This window comes from Crocuta crocuta, unplaced genomic scaffold, assembly GCF_008692635.1.
Source record: "Crocuta crocuta isolate KB4526 unplaced genomic scaffold, BGI_CrCroc_1.0 scaffold50, whole genome shotgun sequence".
NCBI lineage: Eukaryota > Metazoa > Chordata > Mammalia > Carnivora > Hyaenidae > Crocuta > Crocuta crocuta.
In genome coordinates, this window is record NW_027527428.1 from 8,166,704 (window position 1) to 8,182,470 (window position 15,767).

Sequence of the window (15,767 nt, forward strand, 5' to 3'; positions counted from 1 at the left end):
GGGCAGTCTTTTTTTCAGTTTACTAATTTACATGTGAACTCTCATCTAGAAACACCCTCACGGGCAGACACAGAATAATGGTTGATTGAATATCTGGGAACTCTGTAGCCCACTTGAGTTGACAGATAAAATTGACCATCACAGGTACTATAAGTTTATGTTTTAAGAGACAGAATGTGCAAGTGGGGGAGGAGCAGAGAGAAAGGGAGACACGGAATTTGAAGCAGGCTCTGCCCTGTCAGCACAGAGCCTAATGTGGGGCTCAAACTCACAAAACCGTGAGATCATGACCTCAGCTGAAGTTGGACGCTTAACTGACTGAGCCACCCAAGTACCCCAAAAGGTTTTATTAAAAAAAATTTTTTAAAACTGTTTATTTATTTATTTTTGAGAGAGAGAGAACGGGAGCAGGGGAGGGGCAGAGAGAGAGGGAGACACAGAATCCAAGGCAGGCTTCAGGCCCTGAACTGTCAGCATAGAGCCCATTGCAGGACTCAGACTCACAGACCATGAGATCATGACCTGAGCCGAAGTTGGACGCTTAACTAACTGAGCCTCCCAGGTGCTTCCCATCCCAGGTATATAAACCTGTACTTGGGAAGGGAGAGAATTTCGCATCATCATTATTTTGTTCAGACTGCGTTTCCATGTGCGTTTAATGTAATTATTAACGTGGTTGAGTTTAAGTCTATCCTCTTGCTGTTTTTTGTTTCTTCCATCTTCTGTAGTTTTTTAAAATTTGTTTTATCTTCTTTATTTTCAGTACCCTTCTCCTGTTGGCTGTCTTCCCTTGATGAGGAGGAAGCCTGCCTGGCAGGCTGGTAACTCACTGATCTGTGCCCTCCTCCCGAGGCTTTATTAGTTTGGTCTTCTTTCCGTTCCTTCTCCCTGGAGCATAGCTCTTGCTCCTGCAGCATGCGGCTCACTTCCAGTGCATGGCTGTGCGCTCCCCTGCTGGGCTCAGCTCTCAGCCTCCTGGCTGCTCTCAGCTGGTGCCTCTGGGTCTTGCCTTGCACTTGCACGTCTTAGAGGTTGTCCAGGGATCCAAGGAGACTTCTGTGCAGAATTATGGGTTTCCTTTTCAGCAGCTACTTTTTCTCCATTATCTGTGCCCAGATACTAGCCATCTCTGTAATTGTGACTATTTTTTCTCCAACCCAGCAAGACTGCTGCTTTCTGCTTGGACCTTCCTTTCCTGTGCTGGGGTTTAGAAAGTACCATTGGGGGCGCCTGGGTGGCTCAGTCGGTTCAGTGTCCAACTTCAGCTCAGGTCATGATCTCATGGTTTATGAATTCAAGCCTTGTGTCAAGCTCTGTGCTGACATCTCAGAGCCTGGAGCTGCTTCAGATTCTGTGCCCCCCTCTCTCTCTGTCTCTTAAAAATAAACGTTGGGAAAAAAAAAGAGAGCACCTTTGTGATGGGGGCGCTGGGTGGCTCAGTCTGTTGAGCACTATTTGACTCTTGATTTTGGTTCAGGTCATGATCCCAGGGTTGGGTTGAGCCCCATGTAGGACTCTGAGCTGAGCGTGGAGCCCACTTAGATTCTCCGTCTCTTCCTCTGTCCCTCTCCCCTGCTCGTGCAGGTGCTTTCTCTTTCTCTAAAAAAAATCAGAAAAGAAAAGAAGCACTGCTGGGCGGGAAGCAGGGGTGTGAAGTGGGCTGCACCTGAGCACCTGCCTGTTGTGCGGGGCTGTAGCCTGGACTCGGTTGGTCTTGTGGGCACCAGTGGGTGCCTTTTGTCCGGGTTTTGTAGTTGTTCGTGGCGGAAGGGTGGGTCCGACTGGAGCATCTAACGTCTCTATCATCTTGATAGTTTCTGGTTACTGAGGGTTATGGTGAGTACTTCGCCTATGGAATAATCAGCGTGTGTGCTCGTTTGAGGAAGACAGGAGCAAGGACGGCAGCCATTGAGTGTGATCTGTCACCTCAAGCGTAATCTGTGGTGGCTGCTAGCTGCTCTCCCTGGATTAGCTCCCTGGTGCTCCTCCGGATCTGACCCTCAGCTGTGAGGTGTAGTTTTTACCCCACACCAGTGTGTCCCTGCACTCAGCTGGGGGTCCATTCTTACCCTGTCCACCCGGAGGTCGTGTCTGACCCCTCAGGGGAAGGGGTCAGTCCTGCAAGACTGCCCCCTGCCCCCGACTTCCTGAATTACTTCAGATGCCAGTAGTGGGTCCAGGTTGTCACCTGTGACTCGACCGACCCACATCTCACTCCTCAGGCTTGATGAATGTGCCAGAGCAGCTCACAGAAGTCAGAGAAACGTTTTGTTTACTACGTCACAGTGTGTTACAAAAGGATATAACTCAGGAACAGCCAGATGGAAGAGGTGCAGAGGGCGAGGTGTCGGGGCACAGCCAACCTCCCTGGGTCTCCATGTGCTTATAGTCCAGAAGCTCTCCAAACCCCATCCTTTGGGGTTTTTATGGAGGCTTCGTCACAGAGGCACAGTTGATTAAATCATCAGCCATTGGTGATGGACTCAACCTCTGGCTCCTCTCCTCACCTTGGAGGTTGGGGGTGGAACTGAAAGTTCCACCCCTCCAGTCATGTGGTTGGGTCCCTTGGTGACCCGTTCCCATCCTTAGGTGACTAGGGGCTTTCCAGAAGTCACTTCATAGACATAACAGAAGACACCCTAATCCGAAAATGGGCAAAGACCAAATATAGATCTCTTATTATAAATGATAATACCACAGTTATGTGAAAGAATACTCCAAAGTTTAGCAGCTCAAAGTGCATTTAAAAAAAATACTTATTTTAGAGAGAGAGAGAGAAAGCGAGTAGAAGAGGGGCAGAGAGAAGGAGAGAGACAGAATCTTAAGCAGGTTCCATGCCAAGTGCAGAGCCCAGTGTGGAGCTCCGTCCCATGACCCTGCTGTTTGTGACCTGAGCTGAAATCAAGTTGGACGCTCAGCTGACTGAGCCCTCCAGGCACCCCAAGGTGATGCATCTTTGTTGTCACCACTTCTGTGGATTGGGAATCTGGGGGTAGCTTAGCAGGGTCCTGTGGTCAGGGTGTGTCTGAGGCTTCACGAAGGTGTTGGCCAGGGCTGCTGCCATCTCCAGGCTCGACCTGGGGGCCTTGTGGCCAGGCACGCTCGTAGCGTTGCTGGTAGGGCTCCGTTCCTCGTGGGCTGCCTGCTGGCGGCCTCCTGGCGCTCGTGCTGCGGGGCCGCGCACAGCGCGGTGGCCGGCTTCTGTCAGGGAGGAGGCGGCCTGACCGAAGCCGCAGTCGTCCTGAGTTGCTTTGGGAAGGACACCCCTCACTGCTGTGCTCTCCCATCAGGAGTCACTGGGTCTGGGCTTTACCCAGACGAGAGGATTGCATGAACGCGAGAAGGAGGGCCGCCTGCCACTGTCCTTGTTCTCCTGCCTTGGAAACCGGTTCAGAGAGTTAATGAGCTGCTCAGGGCCACACTCACCGGTGCTCGGGCCGGTGTTCAGGTTCCGGGCTCTGTCTGTGAAGCTCTAGCTGTCTGCGTTCAGGAGTCTGCCTCCGGCTGCCGCCCCCAGATGCAGCTGTACCCGGACTCGGGCACCTCGTGTGCTCCAGGCTCTGTGCTGCTCCAGGGCCACCCGCCAGTCTGGCCCGTGCGTGCTTGCCTCAGTGCCGCGCGCTGGTGCCCACCTTCCCGGAGGAAGGGCAGCAGCGATGGGCCTTTAGTGCACACCCTTGCATCTGTCGTGTCACAGGCCTCCGGGGGAAGGCCTCCTCTGACAGATGCAGACACCGCGGCAGCTGGACGTTCAGGAGCTGTGCAGAGTCAGACGGTGGATCTGGCCTGTGCTGATGGCCTCACGGCACCTGGATCATGCCGGTGGCCTCGGTTAGGGGGAGGAGGGCTGGGGCTGGTGGGGCCTGAGAGGGAGGCTATGGAGACAGCTGTCTGCAGTGTGGACTGAAGGATCGGGGGGCGCCAAGGGCCTGAGGGCAGTAAGGGCAGGAGGCAGAGCACCTTGTGAGGAAGGTGAGTGCCGGGCGCGTTCCTGCAGTCCCGCTCTGTCCCCTGCCTTTCTGCCTGGACCCCGCACAGTACTCGGGGACTTCTGAGTAGTGCAACCACCCTGTCCTGTGGCTGACCTTGCGGACGCCAGCCGCTAACCGCTCTGTCTTTATTCCATCCTGTCTCTGTAAAACACATGGAATTGTTACAGGCATCCTTTAAGATTCTACGGGACAGCAAATCCCTGATTTCCATCGTCGAGATAACTTGTCCTCGGGGCTCTGGGGGGAGCCGCGGGTCCGAGGTCACGTGTGTTTGTGCAGGTACCAGCGTGGCTGCCGCTCACTGGCTGCTAACCTGCAGCTCTGCACCCAGAGTCAGCAGGAGCTGAAAACGCACGTGGAGACTCCCGCCGGCGACGGAGACTATGACGTCCCTGAGGAGGTGGAGAGCGTGATAGGTGGGTGTGGTCCCTGCCGGTTCTGGTCTTGGGGTGGCGGTGAGGCTCCTCTCAGGTGCATTTATTGGCCGTGTGCCTTTGTCACCTCTCTGTGCTGCTGCATGTGGCCTTCTGTGACTTTCCTCACCCTCACCTTACATGGAGTTTGTGGCCGCTTGCCTGTAGTCTGGAGGCCCACGATGCTTTGGGTCCTGGACCCTGTCATTCTGTTTGCTCCTCTGTGTGAGCCCTCCTATTTCCAACTCACTCCCCGGGCACCTTAGGACAGCTCCACGCCTTCAGCCTACCCCCGATCCCGACCTGGGTGCATCCGGCTGGTGGCTTCAGGCCTTCTGGGGGGATAGAGGGGTGGCTGCCCTGGGCCCTGCCCCACTCTTACCTGAGGGCAGAGCTCTGCTTCAAATCCCCTTGGCCCTGCACACCCTGCCTGCTCCCCCACCCCTGCCAGGTGGGCCTGTGAAGGACAGCCCTGTGCCTCCTCTGGTGCTGACTGTCCCCACACCCCCAGAGGCCCTACACTGCTCCGGTTACAGTGAACTTAACTCATTCACAGGCTCCCATTCTTCCTCCGTGTCCGCCTTTACCAGGCTGCCTGGTGCCCTTGGTCGAGGTTTCTGTTGACTGAAGCTTGCCAGGCCCTTTTCCAAGCAGCCTCTGGGCTCTCCCCACTTCCTTCGGGCCCCTGTGTGGCTCTTCTGGAATCTGGCCTGTGCCTGAGACCCTAGTAGAGCCCCTTTTCTGCACCCTCTTGCAGTGACCTTGGGAAGTCTTCCTTACTGGTGCTTTCTGCCAGGGGATGGCTCTGGTGGGCGGATCTGTTTCTTGGCAACAGTGGCAGGAGTAGGCTTTCAATGATTTTTTAAAAACAAAGAAAAGGAAGTGTTTTTTCTTGTAATTAGAATTAATATTCTTAATGTGACTCCCTTCATGGTGCTCTTGAGTGACCTGCAGGATGGTCACTTGGATGGTCAAGCTTGGAAATGAACCTCCTTAGCACAGGGGCGAGTGCGTGGAGCTCACAGACCTGGTCTTCCTGTGTTCTTGCAGAGCAGCTGCTGGTCGGGCTGAAGGACCAGGACACGATTGTGCGGTGGTCTGCAGCCAAAGGGTAGGTGCCTGCTGTCCTGCCTCGGGGAGCTGGGCCCGGGGCTGAGTATTTTCTGTCATTCAGCCCGTCTTAAGCAGTTGAGTGCTGGGAACAGCTTCAAAATTTTTAAAAGGTGGAACAGTTTATTCTCATTTACATTTATTGCTTTATGTTCTCATTTTAAAGGTAATTACTGGGGAATGAGGCGCCTTCATTTTCTTGTCTTTCTGGCTAAAGTGGGCAGAATTACGAGCATATCCCATTTGCCTTTTTTGCCTTTCAGATTTTCCTTTCCTTTCTGTTTCGTGTCCTCAGCAGCACAGCCCCCGTCACTTTCATAGGCAGGCGCAGCCCCCTATGTAGCGAGCGGGGCTAGCATGACCTTATCTAGACCCAGAGCCCCCCCCAGAGGGAAACTGGTGTCTGTCCTCTGTTTGCCTGAGGGGACGGCCTGCAGAGAGGTGCCCTCGTGGGGGAGGTGTTCGCTTCAGCAGCAGGCAGCCTCTGAGCCCTAGGTCACGTGTGGTTGGGGTGGGGTGGGCCCGGAGCGATGCTGCTCCACGTTAGGGTGTCTATGTGGATGTGCGGCGGCCTGCCAGGTGGGGAGGGGGGTGGTCTGGAGGGGTCTGGCCGACAGTGGTGCCATTGAGCATCGTTGCGGCTGCCCTGTGGGCACACCCGCCCCTTTGTCTCCCTCCGTCGGGAGATGCCTGTGTCAGTCTGTTTGTCACTAGGATGGGGCTCCCTACCAGGCAGGTGGCCTTGTGTAGAGCAGAACGTGTGTGACGCTTACCCTGGGTCTGCCCGTCTTTCCCACTCTTGGAGGGAGGGAAAAGGGGACATGTCCTAGCGGTGCGGGCCCCTCGTGACGGGCCCGTGATGCTGACGGAGGGCTGCTTCTGTCTTTCAGAATTGGTAGGATGGCTGCGAGGCTTCCCAAAGAGCTGGCGGATGATGTGGTCGGGTCTGTGTTGGATTGTTTCAGGTATGTGAGAAGATTAAAGGGAGATGCGTTTCTGGTTAAAAGCAGTGGCTTCTCTTCTGTCCTTTTACATTTTCTTTCAGTTGAGCTGTTAGAGCCTCAACAGCCTTCTTTTTTCTTTTGAAGTTAAATTTGAGAACTCTGGTTATTTGTTGTATTTCTTTATAAAACAAATTTTTTAGAAATGTACATTTAGTTTTGAGAGAGAGAGAGAGAGAGAGTGAGCAGGGCAGGGCTAGAGAGGGAGAGAGAGTGACCCCGAATGTGAAGCAGGCCCCAGCCTTTGAGCCGTCAGCACAGAGCCCGACATGGCCCTCGAGTTAATGAACTGTGACGTCATGACCTGAGCCGAAGTTGGACGCTTAACCAGCTGAGCCACCCAGGCGCCCCTCTGTTATATTTCTTTTATTAGCTTAGACCCCATTACATTTAAAAGCCTTAAGAAAGGGGCACCTGGGTGGCTCAAGTCGGTTGAGATCAACTTTGGCTTGGGTCATGATCTCACAGACCATGAGCTCAAGCCCCATATTGGGCTCTGTGCTGACAGCTCAGAGTCTGGAGCCTGATTAAGATTCTGTGTCTCCCTCTCTCTCTGTGCCCGCCCCCGCCCCCCCATCTTGTGTGCTTGCACTTTTCCTTTCTCTCTCAAAAATTAATTATGACAAAAATTGAAATGAAATATAAACCTTAAAAACTGGTTTTGAGCATGTATGCACACAGATCTCGTCCTTTGAGGAAGCCTGGGGTCACTGGGGTGAAGTCCAAGAGGATGTCTGTGGTGAGGCAGACATTCTGGGTCTGCCTCTGTGGTGGCTGTGTGTGTATGACTAGCCACACATGGCTCTTGAAACCTTTAAAAGAGACTAGTATGATCCAGGTCTGAATTCTACATTTTATTTAATTTTATTGGATTTGAACTTAAATTATTGGACCATGTGATAGTGGTCATGTTGTGTCTGGTTGGCCTGTGGTGCAGGTGTGGGCTGGGACGCGCAAATGGCAGGTCCTTGGGGTCTGGGCCTGGGGCCTGTAGCCCAGGGGACAAGGCAGGGACTCTGGCAGCTAGGGTGCATGCTTGGGTGCACGGCACGTTTGGTGCACTTGCTCCCAGAGGACTCCTAATTTTGCCTGTGAAAACCTTTCTAGGGGTTTCAGAAGCAGGTGCTTCTAAGAAGAGTGCTAGGGTTGGGCCCCAGCTTCACTCCTGCCCTCATGAGCCAGCTGCTGTTCTTCTGCGGCTGCCACTGTGGGTGTAGGGGAGGGTCTGTCTGCGCTCCTGGGGCCCAGCTGTATATGCTAATTGCTGAGGATGCTCTGTGAGCAGGCTTGTGCCCCCCCTCCCCGCACCCNTTGAGCCTGCTCAACAACAATTTCAGGAGTGCAGGGCAACAGGATGTCACGTGTGGGTCACCTTTCACAGAATAATGCCATGTGTCTGGCCGGTGTGTCTTGGAATGGAAACATTTCACCACCGTCTGCTAGCAGAAAACGTGCACGCCTTACTGTCATTCTGAAACACCCGTGTTAGGGAAAAGAAAGTGCTCCCTGTCCATATGATGATTCTGCTGGTTTGTGTTATTTATTTATTTACCTATTTATTGTTATTTAAAAATTTTTAATGTTTATTCTTGGGAGAGAGGAGCGTGTGCGCATGAGCAGGGGAGGGTCAGAGAGAGAGGGGACACAGAATCCAAAGCAACTCCAGGCTCCGAGCTGTCAGCACAGAGCCTGACGTGGGGCTCAAACCCATGAACTGTGAGATCACGATCTGAGCTGAAGTCACCCGCTTAACCAACTGAGCCCCCCAGGCACCCCTCTGCTGGCTTGTTTTTGGGTGTCCCCTTGGATTTCTTCTCTGGGGGCATGGTGTTGGGTGTGCTGATGATGCTGGACACTGCTGGTCCTGGGCGGCTGTGAGACGTGGCTCTTGTGTGGCCATGGTGGAGCCTGCTCTCTGGAGAGGGCAGCACTTTGAGCCAGGGCTTGGGAGCCTTTCCTCCCTGGGCCCTTTGCCCAGGGCATGGCAGGTCTGCCCAGGGCATGGCAGGTCTGCCTCAGGTCTTTTTTTCTGTTTCCTTCCTTAGAGCATTTCTGCACCTGCCCTCCGGGGGTTTAGGACGGTCTCTTCACCCAGTGCTCCCTCGGGCTTTTCCTTGCCCAGCCTCCTTCCTTCCCTTCGCACCCGTCCCCTCCAGCCCCTGCCGGGAGCGTCTCTGGCGCTGGCTTTTCCCTGCGGTGGCCATTCCAGTGCTCCTGAAGCTCCCTCACTCCTCTGGCCATTGTGTCTCTGCCTGGAGGCCTGGGTCCCTTCACCCTGGTGCATCTTGACCAAACTCCTGGGACACGTTTTCTTCTGGCCAGACATCTGGCCTTTTCTTCTGGCCTGCACCATGGTCTACTTTAGTCATCTTCATCAGTTTGATCTCCAGACGCTTCTTGCTTTTGTCTTGTCATTGTGACGAGCTCCTTTGAGTCTTGTAGTTAGTTGTGGAGGGTGGAAACTCCCTAACTGCTCTTGATTCCCAGGGCCGGCAGCCTGGAGTGGCAAGCAGGACGTTGAGGGAAAGGGCCTGTGTGCAGAGCCTGGCTTAGAGAGGGGTCCCCCCCAGACCAGAATGCTTGAAGACCCTGAGAAGCAGGAGCCTATTGGTTGGAAGGTGTGTGTGGTGTGAGGGCGGCAGGACTGACTGGTGACCTGGCACAGCTGTGATCTTGTTCCTCCTCTTGTGGGACATACGGTGACAGACGGTGAGCCGCCAGCTGCTTCTGAAAGGGTCAGAACAGGATGTTAATTTCATTAATGTGAGCATGCGCCCCTCCCAGAATTGCCCCTCCTCTCCCTGCTCTGTTTGCAAGCTAGGTTATGTAGCACGAAGCCACACACGCCCCCACGGGGCTTAACAGTGAAGACCAGTGTGAGCACATGGCCATCATCCCCTCCCTGTGTCCTGTCCCCTGGATGTGAGTCCAAGCCAGGAGTGAGTCTGCCGGCAGTGTAGGCAGGACGATGGTCTTCCTTGGGTCCCCCTCAGTTCACAGTTCACAGCCTGGCAGAAGGTTCTGCACCTTTCCACAGCTGTTGGGGAGCAGCAGTGTGTGCAGTTAGTTTGGAGACAGACACTGGTGCAACTGGTGACTGTGTTAGTGGTAAGTGAGTCATTTTAATGCTGATCTTTTATAAGGTTCTTTCACATGGTATCAAATCTTTATGGAAAACATAAAGCATCTATTAAAAAAGTTAAAATTTTTTTTAATGTTTTATTTATTTCTGAGAGAGAGACAGCATGAGCAGGGGAGGGTCAGAGAGAGAGGGAGACACAGAATCGGAAGCAGGCTCCAGGCTCTGTGCTGTCAGCACAGAGCCTGACATGGGGCTCGAACCCACGAACCGTGAGATCATGACCTGAGCTGAAGTCGGACGCTTAACCGACTGAGCCACCCAGGCGCCCCTAAAAAAATTTTTTTTTTTTGAATGTTTACTTATTTTTGAGAGAGAGAGAGAGAGAGAGACAGACAGTGTGTGTAGGGGAGGGGTAGAGAGAGAGGGGAACATAGAATCCGAAGCAGGCTACGCACTAACAGCAGAGAGCCTGACACAGTGCTTGAACTCAAGAACTGTGAGATCTTGACCTGAGCTGAAGTCGGACGCTTAATCGACTGAGCCACCCTGGCCCCCAGAAGCATCTCTTTCTAGTTAAAATTCTGAAGTACACAAAAGTGCCAATATTAAAATTTGAAATGGTCATGTAGCCTTCAGGACACATATTTAATAAAACATCTGGGACCTGGAGTACCTGGGCGCCTCAGTTGGCTAAGCATCTAACTTCAGTTCAGGTAATGGTCTCGCAGTTGGTGAGTTCGAGCCCCGCGTCGGGCTCTGTGCTGACAGCTCAGAGCCTGGAGCTGCTTCGGATTCTGTGCGTCTCTCTCTCTGCCCCTCCCCCACTCACGCTCTGTGTCTGTCTCTCTTTCTCAAAAATAAAATAAAACATTAAAGAAAAATTTTAAAACGTTTGGAACTAAAACATTTGTAATTGGAATTGTAAGTTGGCACTGGCTGATGAAGAGGTGAGGGACTCAGTGACTCTGACTCCTCAGAGGCCCTGGCACACGGGAGGGACTTGCCGTGTGCCTGCTCAGCGGGTGGGCCTGCGCTCTCTCCTGACTGAATGTTCTTGTGCTTGTTGCTCGCGAGGCATGCAATTTAGTTGGCTTTCCTCAATATTTCTTTGCCTTCAAACTGTTGGGTTTAGGATAGGAAAGAGCCCTGCGAAGTCTCTTGCTTTTTGGGGAAGTGTATTTCCCTGTCTATGTTGGCAGCCAAGTGTAGAGACTCTGAGGACAGCCCTTGTCAATCCGAGAAGCCCCTCTCCCTGGTCATAATGCCAGAGGTACACCGGGAAGCAAGAGCGCTTCCAGACCACTTCAGGAACATTGTTATTAGATATAAAATTTTACCACTTGAGTAATTGGCATAATCGTGTATTAAAAGTCTGTGTTTCAAATAGTGTGGGACGATTCTCTAAAAGGCTTTTCATTCTAACTTTTTAATCTTACTCTGAGCCAGGAAAGATCTCCCCGTCCCTTTCAATGAACTGCTCAAGTCACTGGGGTTTTGGTGACTTGAACAGGGTGAGTCCCTGGCTGTGTAGTCAGCTGGCACACGCGGCAGTGGCGGGGGGGGGGGGTGGAGGGTGGGGGGTGNCCGCCAGTGCATATCTGCAGGCCGCTTTCTCTGTGGTTTCCATGTGGGGCCCTCCCAGGACCTGTCCTTGTCATTGGGAGATCTGAAGAGAAGTACTGAGCACAGCATTTACCTGCAATTAAATTTCAGGATTTTATTTTATTTTTACTTTTTTTATTGTTTATTTTTGAGAGAGGAAGAGAGACAGAGACAAAGCATGAGTGGGGGAGGGGCAGAGAGAGAGGGAGACACAGAACCTGAAGCAGCTCCAGGCTCTGCACTGATAGCAGAGAGCCTGATGCAGGGCTCAAACTCAAGAACCATGAGAGCATGACCTGAGCCGAAGTCAGACGCTTAACCGACTGAGCCACCTGGGCGCCCCAGGATTTTATTTCTTTAGCCAACAAATGCTTTAAAAACTCACTAACGGGGAGGGGCGCCTGGGTGGCTCAGTCAGTTAAATGTCTAACTCTTGACTTCGGCTCAGGTCATGATCTCACAGTTTGTAGGATCGAGCAGCACATCAGGCTCTGTGCTGACAGTGTGGAGCCTGCTTGGGATTCTCTCCCTCCCTCCCTCCTCCTCTCCCCCTCTTCCCCTCTCCCTCTCTCCCTCCCTCCCCCCTTCCCCCTCTGCCTTTCCCCTGCTTGCTTGAACTCTTTCTCTCAAAAATAATACATAAGTGTTAAAAAAATAAAAAATTCCAACTCGCTAGTGGTTTTGGTGAGGCTCCCAGGCACAGGATGGACACCTGCAGTTTGCACACGCTGGGGAGGAGTGGACACGGCCACTCAGGTCTCAGGCTTTTTGTGTGTCTCAGTTTTCAGGAGACGGACAACGCCTGGCACGGCGGCTGTCTGGCGTTGGCGGAACTGGGCAGAAGAGGTCTGTTGCTCCCTTCGCGACTGGGAGATGGTGAGTTCTGCGCTTGTTTGCTCCGCACTGTCAGCACTGTTTGTAGCTCCCTGGGTGCTTCGTGTCACGCCGTGTCCCCAGCTGTGAGCACACTGGGCCTCTGCCCTCACTGACAGCACTGTTTGCGGGACAGAGTGGACTGGGCCTGTTTCTCTCCGCTTTCCTTCCTGTGTCGACTGTTCTGATTTTCTGACTCCTCTTCTCCCTGCTGTGAAATGTCAGTACCGCAGACACTGGGTATTGTAGCCTACTGGGGTGCTGTAGCCTGTTGAGAAGTTCTGCACCGCCTCTGTTTATCACCTGGGGTGGCGTCATGGTCCCCTAGGAAGGAGGCTCACACCAGCAAGGGGAGGGGGCGGAGGGCCTGAGCAGGGGACAGGAGCACAGTGCGGCAGACGAAGAGGAGACCCCCAGGCTCCAAGCCAGCGTGTCCCAGCTGTTGGGCCAGGACGCGCAGAGGTGTGGCCCTGTCTGGCTGGTGGGGGTCATCTCTGGGGGTGGCTGGTGGTGCCTCTGGGCAGAAGGAAAGGATACCTGCGAAGGATGGAGAAGGTCACATCCTGGAGTGGGTCACCACAGGTGCTCGGCACACTGGGGGTTGACTTCTGTCCAGAATGAAGATGTCTCTGCACAAATAGCTGAGACCCTGCGTCTTACTCTGTAGCACCTGGGCTGTGGGATGTCAGAAGTGATGGCTTTGCACTTGGCATCGTGGAGCGGGAGGAAGGCTCTTAGACCCTCAAAATTGTATTTACTCTTGCTATTTATTTTTGGGAACTTTATTGAGACACAATGTATGTACCGTGAAGTTCACCCATGTAGAGTGTACAGTTCAGTTTTATAGTGTATTTTATAGAGCTGTGTACCCATCATCATCTAATTTCAGAACATTTATGCTGCCCCAGAAGGAAACCCCCTACTCAGGGGCAGACCCTCCCTTTTTCCCCTCAGCACACCCAGCCCCAGGCAACCGCTAATCTGCTTTCTGTTTTTTTAAGTTTGCCTTTTCTGGTCATTTCTTATAAAATGGAATCTATGAGAGTGGTCTTGTGTCTGACTTCTTTCACTTAGTGTGATGTTTTCAAGGTTCATCCATGTTGTAGTGTGTAACTTTGTTACATGTAGCATGTAGTCTTTGTTCCTTTTTATGGCTGACTAATATTCCACCGTGTGGCTACACCACACTTTATCCATTCATCAGTTAATGGACTTTTGGATTTGTTACATTTTGGCTATTATGGGTAATGCCGCTATGAACATTTGTATGCAGAAACTTTTTTTAAATGTTATTTTAGGGAGCAAGAACATGAGTGGGGGAGTGGGGCAGAGGGAGAAAGAGAGAGAATCCCAAGCAGGCTGCACGTTCAGCGCAGAGCCTGACCTGGGGCTTCCTCTCACAGCTGGGTTTATGACCTGAGCTGGAATCACACTTAACCGACTGAGCCAACCAGGTGACCCGTGTGCAGGCTTTTGTGTGGAAGATTCTAGTTCTCTCAGGTATGTATGTAGGAGTGGGATTGCTAGGTGTTATGGTAACTCCATCTTTAACTTTTTGAGGAAAAAGTTTGTTTTCCAACATGGTAGTCCCATTTTACCTTTCCGCCAGCGTGAGAGTTCCAGTTTCTCCACATCCTACCAAACGCTTGGTTTTCTCTTAGTGGGTGTGGAGTGGTATCTCTTTGTGGCTCAGATTTGTGTTCCCGTGACTAATGATGTTCAGCGTCTGTTCATGTGCTTACTGGCCATGGATATGTTTGTTGGAGAAATGTCTGCTCAAATCCTTTGCTCATTTGAAAAATTAGGCTTTTTGTTACTGTGAGTTTTTTTTTTCTTTAAATTTTTTTCAATGTTTATTTTTTTTGAGAGAGAGAGAGAGAGAGAGAGAGAGACAGAGTGCCAGCGGAGAAGGGTCAGAGAGAGAGGGAGACAGAATCCCAAGCAGGCTCCAGGCTCTGCTTTGTCAGCACAGAGCCTGATGTGGGGCTTGAACCCACAAACTGTGAGATCATGACCTGAGCTGAAGTTGGATGCTGAGCCACCCAGGTGCCCCAAGTCCTTGCTGACTTTTAGCCTTTGTACATTTTGAACCATTGGACTTTCCAGTCTCTGAGAAAAGTGAGTACCATAACGAGACATCTTTGACTTCGCATGTGAAGCAATTGTTCTGTCCTACTGAATTAAAGTGCTTTTCTCCGTGGTGAGTGTGTGTGCTTCATTTCATGCCCACCCGTCTTCCTGCCCCGTGGAGTGTGGCGTCGTGCTGAAGACCAGAGCTGGTGATGGGGGCAGACTGCACGGGCCCCTGGTAAGACTGTTCAGAAAGGTTGTGGTCAGCTTTTTCCCCCCTCTTTGCTGGGGCTTCTGAAGGACCCCTTTAGAATTTTTTTTTTCAGCTTTATTGAGCTGTAGTTCACCTATTTATGTGATTCAGTGGTTTTAGTATATTATTTAAAAAAAAATTATAGAACATATGTAACATAAACATTTGCCATGCTGTTTTTAAGTGTATAATTTAGTGGTATTTACTGTTTGTACAACCATTATCCCTGTTTCTGAAAACTTTGCATCATCCTGAACTGAGACCATGTGTCTCCTCTCCTCTCCCCTGCAGCCTCTGGTAATCACTCCTCTATCTGCCTCTATGAATTTGCCTGTCGTCACGGTCTCGTCTGGTGGACTTGAACAAGATTTGTCCTTTTCTGTCAGGCTCCTTTCACTGAGCACACTGTCTTCAAGGTTAGTCCGTGTGGTAGCAGGTGGCAGAATTTCATTCCTTTTTATGGCTGCATAGTACTCTGCTGTAAGGTGTTCCACATTTTATTTACCTGTTCACCTGTCCGTGGAGGCTTGTGTTGCTTTCATCTCTTTTTTAAAAAAAATGTTTAGGTATTTTGAGAGAGAGAGAGAAAGAGAGAGAGAGAGACAGATAGACAGAGAATCCCAAGTAGGCTGTGCACTGACATGGGCCTTGATCTCATGAACTGTGGTATCATGACCTGAGCCAAAATCAAGAGTCAAACACTTAACCCACCGAGCCACCCAGGCGTCCCTTGCTTCCATTTTTTGACTATTGTGAGTGTTTTTGTGAACATTAGTGTTTCCTTACCTGTTTGAGTCCTTGCTTTTCCTTCTTTTAGGTGTATACCTAGGGGTAAAATTGATGGATCACGGGAAATAATTTTGTATTTAACTTTTTAGGGTTTATTACTTTTTATGTATAAAGGTTAAAAACTTAACAGCTCTGAGGTTGGGTCGCATGTGAGTATAGACGGGTGACTTAATTAAAACATACGACCGTTTCCTTGTTACAAAGATCTAGGACTGCAGTGGTGCTTTGAGAGACAGATACGAAGGGCCTGTTGGGGTCTCTGTGGCTGTGTCTGTCACATGTGACCTTTGGAGGAATTGCAGTAGGAGGCGTCGGTTGTGCGGCAGGCACACACAGTTCCACAGCGAAAATCTGCAGGTCGCGATGGCCTCTGCCCTCCCCGGGAGCCCTGAGGCCTGTATCTGCTCCCGTGCTGCACTGTCCCGGGAGGGCAGGGTGGTCATTAACTGCCCTGGTTCCTCTTCTTATCACTTAAGATGAAGCCTGACACTTCTAGGTGAGCTGTAAAACATGGTGTTATCAGAATCTTTGGGCCCTTGACATGCAAGGTCTGCGTTCTTGTGTGTGGAGCACGTGGCGAGA

General features: G+C 51.6%; 1 protein-coding gene across 3 annotated transcripts in view; it reads left to right on the forward strand.

The window, feature by feature from the left end:
• The window catches only part of TBCD (tubulin folding cofactor D), a 152,421-nt gene that overhangs the window by 32,173 nt on the left and 104,481 nt on the right, over window positions 1-15,767 (forward strand). For all 3 annotated transcript variants that reach the window (XM_077755900.1, XM_077755920.1, XM_077755910.1), the window contains 4 exons: window positions 4,272-4,408; window positions 5,456-5,516; window positions 6,406-6,480; window positions 11,982-12,076. In XM_077755900.1, coding sequence (XP_077612026.1) covers window positions 4,272-4,408; window positions 5,456-5,516; window positions 6,406-6,480; window positions 11,982-12,076 — 368 coding nt within the window. The remainder of the gene's footprint in view (window positions 1-4,271; window positions 4,409-5,455; window positions 5,517-6,405; window positions 6,481-11,981; window positions 12,077-15,767) is intronic.